Source organism: Musca autumnalis, unplaced genomic scaffold (genome assembly GCF_047663935.1).
Source record: "Musca autumnalis isolate F117 unplaced genomic scaffold, ASM4766393v1 scaffold_2, whole genome shotgun sequence".
Taxonomy (NCBI): Eukaryota; Metazoa; Arthropoda; class Insecta; order Diptera; family Muscidae; genus Musca; species Musca autumnalis.
The window spans coordinates 38,683,266-38,692,466 of NW_027411755.1; the positions used below are offsets into that span (position 1 = coordinate 38,683,266).

The window sequence follows — 9,201 nt, forward strand, 5'->3', positions numbered from 1 at the left end:
TAGCCGCATGGATATTCTTCTGTGGCAGATATGTTAGTGTTGTGGGCTTCATCAAAACGTGGTTGCCCTTTCTTATTGTTGTACGCTATTGGGAGTGTATTTTTAATATTTGTTATATTGAGAGAGCATACAAATGACAGACTTCCTAATGCATTTTAAGATCGAATTTGGCTGCTTCTTGTATTATAAACATAATTTTTTTTATTTTGAATGTTTAATAGATGTTTACGCGAATTTTCCTAATATTAAGTTTCAATATTAGTCGATGTATATTGTTTTAATGCAAATGTATATAATAGTTAATTTTAATAAAATGCATAAACATAAATTTGATTATTGATTAAATTGTAATCGATATTTGAGTCCATCTATAAATGATATTTTTAACTGTAAAAATGTATAATTAGCAATGCGTTTTAAACTTCTTTTGCGACTGCATCTTGTTAATAGAACTGCAACATTTATTCAGACTCAATTTATACTGTTTCATGGCTGCAATAGCAATTTTAGTCTGATGTTCACTTTAAATGCGTATAATAAAAAGGTGATACCTTACAACATTGTCAATAATGCACAAATTCTGGTTTGAAAACATATGTATTTAGCAATGTATACTTTAATAAAAATTGAAACGTGTACGTTGCTCTATCCAATTGAGTCGGAATATTTTCAAATATGACTTAAGGTCCCACATATGTATGCTTCGTCCGATCTCATATTTAGCTGCGATGTCGTCATAAAAGATTTCCGAAATGTTTAATTTAGACGGTGTACTCCATTTGTTTCTTTGCCAACCAAATTCATCTCATAGCGGAAATCTTTGTCTTTCAATTCATAATGGACCTGATAGATGCTATAGTTAGAAAAAGATTAATTTTAAGCATTTGTTATAATGCAAATAATTTCCACTCAAATTCTGCCAGAATTCTGTACCAAATCGGTGGTGGACATTTCAGTATAATTAAATTTCTCAAAATCTGTCTTAGCTTGTTGTTTTGCTACTGGCACATGCTAAGGAAGAGGTATCAGAACAGCAGTCTAGTCTCAGGTGTTGCTGTGGTTGGCATCACGAAAGCAATCCTATGTGGTTGTTGTTTTTAGCTACACAAAACGTCAAGCAATGGATTAAACAGACCATAACCCACGTTCAGAAAATCTAAACTTACTATAATGCACGTTGACACTCTCCTTTCGTTACCACTTTTTATCCTTACACCTGTAGGGATGAAAATAGTGAACCAAGTTTGCATCTAGGAACTTCAGCCAACAATTTTTGGGATAATCTGAAATAAACTATGAATTATTTTATTCTGGATATTTAGATGCATTAATACTTACTACTGTCAACATTTTTACGGAACATACCAAGCAGAAACGTTATTGATTTTAATTTAATTAGTTTTTATTCATTTTTTTAATTTACAATTATGAAACTTCAAAACATATGTATGTATTTATATTTCATATTTTGTTTACATTTTTGAAAAATTAGATTGACACTAGTATTACGTACAACAACAAATTTCTATGTGGTTGTTGTATGGATTGTTGTACAACAACACTTGCTTTTACCTGTAATAATTGTACCATGAGCAACATGTTGCAAAAAACAGAGTTGTATACGAGGATTTATGCCAGATTTAAAACAAATCCACTCAATAGGAGGATTTATTTTTGTATGGGAAATCTGGTAGATTTTGGCTGGATTTAGCAAATAAAACCTGATAATGCGCTAAATCCGGCTAATGGTGTCATATCTAAATGGCATATAAGTCTCTTTCCACACTAGAGGGATCTCATTGCAAAAATATCGAGATCCGTAGTAGTTTAATGTCTTGAAATTGCTGCAATGGGGAACTCAATCTTGAAGCTCCTAATTTCATGCAATTTGAGAAATGAAATCGCTCTAGAGATGTCCGGGACTTAGGTAATAATAATTCATTTTATTCATTTCGTAGTGATGCCCTTTATTATTTTTATTAAAAACAACAACGTTTTTACACAAATTTTGCTTGCCAAGGCACTTGACCCTCGTTATTGAAGTATCTTGCATACTCGTTTCTAACGGATTTTGCGATTTGAGATGAATTTCTTGATTGACTTGGCAGCAAGGAACATAAATTAGCCACTTCCCTGCATGAACCCATTCTTACCGTACCACTTGCAGTGTCTTCATGGTCAACTGATTCGATTGGAATATAGTCCTTGTTGCATTTGCTGCGCAAAAAAATTGTGTAAATAACAACAGGCTAAAACAACAATTTCAACCTTTTCGGGAGCCAAACCTACAATATTAAAAACATGTGGATACTGGTCAACTATAACTGGTATGTATTTCAAATTACCAATTGCACTTTGCAAGACACCGAATCGTGCTACCATAATGCCAAATACGTTTTCAACTATTCTTCTGGCTCGGCTTAAGCGGTAATTAAAAATGCTTTCTTCGGCACATAGGGATGTGTGAGGGTACGGTTTTAGCAAATTTTCATCGAGTTGAAAAGCGTCGTCTCCGACAAAGATCTATCACAATTTGTAGGTTTTGATGGTAAAGGCATTTTAACTTGTCCTTCTTTAAACGCTCGTCCAAAAGTAGTGTTGCTGAAAACACCCCCATCCGACACGCGTCCATTGGTGCCCACGTCAGCCACAATGAATTGGTAATTGGCATCAACGACAGCCATCAGAACTATACTTGCAAACCCTTTGTAGTTGTAGTAAAAAGAACCACTTCCTGGCGGTGTTTTTATTGCAATGTGTTTGCCATCAATGGCTCCTACACAATTTGGAAAATTCCATCTTTTGTCAAATTCCAGTGCAATGTTTTTCCACTCATTTGCATTTGATGGGGCCTATAAATGTTAAATATTTGTTTAATAGTATGTTATTTTCTCAAGATCAAAATCAGTTCTCCCAAGCAACGTAAGAGAAACCGAGAGGTTGAAGAGGATGAGCTGTTGTCTTTAGCGAAGAAGGAGCTAAGCAAGCCTTCGGATGATTGGGATAGGTTTGAAGAAACTGTTGCTTCAACAATGCGGCAGTTGGATAACAATCAACAAATATTGGCCGAAAAGTGTATAAATGACGTGCTTTTGGAAGCCAAAATGAGAAATCTTTCAAGATACAGCATTTCAGCTTTTGCTAATTGTTCAATAGAAAACATGGAATCAACTGCAAACACTTCAGCTTTTGCTAATCGTTCAATAGAAAATATGGATTCAACTTCAAGCAATTCGAAGTCTCTCGGAGATTTTTTTTCTAGTTTTAAATAATTTGCTTAAATAATAGATTTATTGAATCTGTTTCATGTTTATGTATTTACTGCGTTTTTAAATAAACTCTTCTATCTATTCAAATAATATATTTAAATGCAAAATATACTTTACAGTGAAAATGAGAAGGGGCATCTAATATGTAGAAAAGAAAAATGCAAATAAAAATGTATAGAAGGTGAAATTGTAATTAGTATCACAAGGACTACATTCGATACAACTTCCCAAACCAGTCCTTAAGACTTCATTAATAAGCGACAGAACAAGAATGCCAAAACTCATATGTACCGAGGCCTTTGTGTGGGAGGTATCGGAGGGAGTGGACCGATATGGTCCATCTTCGAACTATATATAAGTTTAGAAAAAAATTACGAGAACCAAATTGGTTCATGCTTTCGAGCGTCATTGAGCGCACCAACCACATTGGCGGGCAGGATTTAACATCACTATTTTTGAAGTATACATTATGTGTACCTTTATATAGCTATTCAGAGACTTAATGATGGCTCTGCAAGTCTCTATCACTATCTTTCCTATTGCCTGTGCGGAAATTGCATCACTGTATTTCATAGCTTCGAACTTGCAACCAGTGGCCAAAAAACGCAGTGTTACCCTCAGTCGTTGACTTGCGGTAATTGCCTTCCTTAAATGAGTGTCCTTCTTTTCCACTAATGGTGTTACTAATTGCAATAGGTCATCAAAACATGCCATATTCATCCTCATTAAATTTCGAAAATCGTCAGGGGATGAATCACGTAATTCCAAAACGAGATTATCCATAGAAAATTGATCCCGTTTCAGTAACCACTGCTTTGTCCACAAGCGTTTCTTCATTGTTCCTCTTTTTTTTTTTTGTTTTATTTCTATTTTTTATAATTACTCGTAATGCCAAAGCGACGGCAAAAAATTTTCTAGTTTTCGCTCGCATGTTGTTTATTTTTCAAAAATAATTTTTGAATAGTGATTGACAACTCTCTACAGAATGTTTCAATCACACACGTACACAAAGGGGTCCATTTGGCAGTGCAGTTTGGCAGTATAGTGTATGCCCGGCATTAAGATGTTAGGATGTCAAAAGCTGAGCACTTATTTCTCAGTCTGTGCCGTCAGTCCGATGAACTCTTTCTGTGTGTGTGACTGTGTGTAGCCGAGCCTTCAGTCAATTCTTGAAATCTTGAAATTTTCCTCCAAAAATGAATTAATTTGACATTTTTCTTTGTTCCTCCACAAACATTATTGTTTGTTTTTGAAAATTGGGGTTCATTTTGAAATCAAAACTATTTTGATTTTCTTCAGTCTTGAAAAACTCACACATACATTCTCAAATTTTCGAAAATTTACACATACTATCACAAATGCTGTCGGACAGACTGATAGATGAGTGCTCAGCTTAAAAAATAATGGAAATATGAAATTATATTTCGACGATTGCAATGCCAGCCAGACAAACGTCTACTTGAACTGATAACAGATGACTTACAGATAAGAAATTTCAAAAAACATTCATGATGTTTTGCAGTTTTTAAAAGCGTAAAGCCGAGCACTCATATGTATATCAGTCTGTTCGACAGCATTTGTAATAGTATGTGTAAATTTTCGAAAATTTGAGAATGTTTTTCAAGACTGAAGAAAATCAAAATAGTTTTGATTTCAAAATGAACCCCCCTCAGTCTCGGTGAATTGTGTTTATTTTCAAATTGTCAAAACACAATTTTCAAAAACAAATAATAATGTTTGTGGAGGAACAAAGAAAAAAATCAAATTAATTCATTTTGGAGGAAATTTTGAAGATTTTGAGAATTGACTAAAGGCTCGGCTACACACTTCTCAGTCACACATACAGAAAGGGTTCATCGGAATGACGGCACAGAACTATAAATGAGTGCTCAGCTTAAATTCACATCAGTCGCAAAGCCATAGTGATTGAGAACAATTGAACAGGACAACAAATAATATTATTAAAAAAATGAATAAATTTCTTATCATTTGTATGGTAGCCCTTGTCGTGTTGGTAAGTTTTCTAAATTTATTTTACGATCCTCTTAAAATATAAAATCGTGTACCATTTTTAGGTTACTCCGGGTGCTGGATATATCGATCCTTATGAAGAACATTATACACTCTTAGAAGAAGTGTCTAAGGAATTGCAAGCCTCAATTTGGTCTGAGGAGCTCTATAAGAAATTTGGCGAATATATAAATGGTGTAAAGCAATGGTCGGAGACGGATGAAAATCTCCAGAAATCTTCAATTTATAACAGACTACAAGAACAAATTGAAAAATGTTTGAGTCTCGTCAAAGATTTAGAAGCAGACACTACAAATTGTCATAAGCAATTGGCATTGAAAGAAGCCCACAATGAAATTCGCTCTCTATTTGATTCAGTCGAAGAGAAAAAATTACACAGTGCTTGGGTCAAAAAATATATGGATTTTGTAGCATCAATGCGTTCGATTACTAAAAATGCCAATGAGCAATTTTATAGTTATCTAGAAACTTCTGTGTATAGCTATATGTATGGTTCCGATTTTGACAACAGAGACCTAAACCAATGGTATACAAAGTTTGTTTCCAAAACGGATAATGTTGAAAAACAGCAAATGTTTATGGAATTTTTGGATATATTAGCCGGACAGAGAGAAGATTATGAAGCCAAGAATTGTGAAATTCAATTTTCACATGGATTGTAAAGTTATCGTTACAATCCATTACAGCATTTTAAAAAGATATTTTCACCTTTACTTACAATTATTATTCAATAAATTTATTCTTTTATTCAATACATTCTTAATATTCCCAGCAAAAAATTTTGGAAGTTGTGCAATTGGAGTTATGATTTCACAACATCTTTCGATGTAGTCCAACAGAGTTATGAAAAATGCACTCCGTTCGATACATCAACATTGGTTGATCCCTACACATTTCTTCAAAAGATAAACAAGAGTGTATACATTTCGAAGAATTTGTTATAAAATAAACAAATCATCATTTTTGCGGTAATTCACGAGACGGACATTTTTAATGGAGTGGAGTTGGAGTTCATGGGAAGGCAACATAAAAAAACTTTAGGATGATGAAAGAAAATCGGATGCACTTGGATTAAATCGAGAACGGGGAAGTAAGCTCAAATGTGATTGAATTTAATGGAAACTTTTTTAAATTTGTGTTTATATAATAAAGTTCTTTGTGTTCTTTTTTTACACAAATAATAATTGCATTTTATTTATTTTGGGATATTTCGCAATGGCTTGCATTTTAATTGCATCTTTGGTTGGTTGGTTTACGTGGTGGCTATACTTTATAGCCTCAATTAGTATATAGGAGATACCGTTTTGAAAAACCACACCACTCGTTCAGAGATTGCTATTTCGTTGTTGCATGTTGACAACTAAATCCAGCCTGATGAGTTAAGGAATCGCAGAAGGTCTCCCAGACCTACTTCTGTTATCTCTGTTATATCACGGAGGAACGGTTGTCCTAGAGCTTTAAATCGTCGTTGCATTTGTGCAGGGCAGGAACAGAGGAGGTGCTCAACAGTTTCCTCCTCTTCTTCATTCCCGCAGCTACGGCTGTGGTCATTGTGCGGTAGATTTAAACGTTTTGCATGGTTACCAATTGCCCAGTGACCGGTTAACACTGCAATAAGTCTTGCAAGGTTCCGTCGCGTTTGATTGATTAGGAACTTAGTTCGTTTGGCGTTGTATTGAGGCCACGTTAATTTTGATATCTTGCATGTTGCCGTTTTGTCCCATCTACTTTCTGCCAGTGATAGATAGTGTTTGAAGATATCCCCTTTAACTACTCCCATTGGAATTGCGACTGACGCCTTTGGGAGTTCGTTAGAGGCGGATCCTGCTCTAGCTAACTCGTCTGCTTTTTCGTTCCCAGCAAGTCCCTTGTGGCCCGGGATCCAAGTGAGAACTACTCTTGACAGACGCCCTAGTTTGGCAAGTTCTTCTTTACACTCTTTCACTAGCTTTGATGTGACAGCGTTGGATTTTAGTGCAAGGAGCGCCGCTTGACTGTCGACGAAGATTCCTATTGAGTTTGCTATGTGATGCTGTAAAAGTTCCGTACAGGCCTCCTTTATTGCCAGTATCTCCGCTTGAAAGACATTACATTACTCAGGTAGCTTTGTAGATGTGTATATGTTTGCTTCTTCCGAAAACACACCGGATCCGACTCCACATTTCATCTTTGAACCGTCCGTGTATACCTTAGTGTTATATGCTATCAATGGTGATCCATTACTCCATTCTCTTCTGCTTGGAAATTTGATTCCTAAAGGCTGATCAAAATCCAATGTAGGTACGCAGTAATCAGCAGTGGTTGTTATTTCTTTCGGAAGTTTTTGAAGCATGCACGCATGTCCGTAAGCTCTGTCTCTCCACATTCCTAGAGCTCGGAGTCTTACCGCATTACATGTTGCTGTTGCTTTGATGTGTAAATCAATTGGCAAAATGTGCATCATTACATTGAGGGCTTCGGCCGGACACGTTCGCATCGCCCCTGTTGCCCCGATGCATGCAGATCTTTGTATGCTGTATAGTTTTTTCTGTGTTGTTTTCTTGTCCACTGCTGGCCACCATACTAGTGCTCCATACGTGAGAATTGGTCTGATTATGCTGGTGTACATCCATAACACCATTTTAGGTTTGAGGCCCCAACGGCTTCCAAACAGTTTGCGACATGCGTAATATGCAACAGTTGCTTTGTGAGCACGGTGTTCCACGTTACGTTTCCATGACAGCTTTGAATCTAGGATGATTCCTAGGTACTTGGCATGATCTGATAGGGGTATTACCTGACCTCGCAGTCTTGGTAGATTAGGTATTGCATATTTGGTCTTTGTGGTGAATAGCACCATCTCAGTTTTCCCTGGATTCACTCCCAGACCACATCTTGTGGCCCAAGTATCTAGCGATCTCAGGGCTCCGCTCATAATGTCACTTATTACGGTCGGAAACAAACCAGAGACGAGTATTACCACATCGTCCGCATAGGCAACCACCTTAATCCCCATGTGGTCAAGTTTATTGAGAATTTCATTGATGACAAGGAGCCAAAGTAATGGCGAGATAACTCCTCCCTGTGGAGTTCCTCTGTTCACGTGCTTTGACAGTGTACTGTTTCCCAGTGTGGCATTAATAACTCTGCTTTGCAGCATGGTGGTAATCCAACTACTGATGAGTGGTTCCACGCCGAAGTTATCTAGTGCTTGTTTTATAGCTGATGTACTGACGTTGTTAAAGGCACCTTCTATGTCTAGGAAAGCAGCTAAAGTAAATTGTTTGTGCTCTAAGGACTTCTCTATAGTCCTAACGACTTCGTGTAGGGCTGTATCCGTCGAGCGCCCTTTAATATAAGCATGTTGGCTAGAAGATATGATGTTTGAGTTGTCCATCTTTTCTCGAATATACACGTCGATGAGTCTTTCGAGCGTCTTAAGTAGAAATGATGAAAGGCTTATTGGTCTGAAGTCTTTAGCATTTTCGTGACTACGTTTTCCTGCTTTGGGTATGAAGACAACCTTTACCTGTCTCCAACTCGTTGCAACGTAGTTAAGGGATATACATCTACTATAGATGTATACTAGCCAAGGATTTATTATTTCCTCTGCACATTGTAGCATTTTTGGTATGATTCCCTCTGGTCCTGGAGATTTGTAGGGAGAGAAGCTGTTTATAGCCCACGTGACTTTACTCGGACTTATTATCTTATCAACTTCACTGTTGTTTTTATCTACAGCTGTAATGGGTCGCATTTCTTCGGTACTGTCTGAGCAGCCGGGGAAGTGCGTAGTAAGGATGATTTCGAGAGATTCGGATGAGTTTTCGGACCAGGTGCCGTTGTTTCTCTTTATATAGGTAGGATTCGAATGACCTTTTGCCATAACTCTGCTTAGTCTGGCTGTATCTTTGGTATTTTC

At 36.6% G+C, this 9,201-nt stretch overlaps 1 protein-coding gene and 1 long non-coding RNA gene across 2 annotated transcripts; one reads left to right on the forward strand and one right to left on the reverse strand.

Annotated features, from left to right (window-relative positions):
* Window positions 1-584: 584 nt before the first annotated feature.
* LOC141392725 (uncharacterized) lies at window positions 585-1,537 on the reverse strand. The gene is made up of 3 exons (XR_012409861.1): window positions 1,339-1,537; window positions 1,167-1,283; window positions 585-1,101 (listed from the first exon to the last, which is right to left on the reverse strand). It is a non-coding gene; the product is annotated as an uncharacterized lncRNA (long non-coding RNA).
* A 3,587-nt stretch (window positions 1,538-5,124) lies between these two features.
* On the forward strand, window positions 5,125-6,478 carry LOC141393935 (uncharacterized). The gene is made up of 2 exons (XM_073967569.1): window positions 5,125-5,283; window positions 5,345-6,478. The coding sequence occupies exons 1-2, from the start codon at window positions 5,239-5,241 to the stop codon at window positions 5,960-5,962; spliced, it is 663 nt and encodes a 220-aa protein (XP_073823670.1). The 5' UTR covers window positions 5,125-5,238; the 3' UTR covers window positions 5,963-6,478.
* Window positions 6,479-9,201: the final 2,723 nt, after the last annotated feature.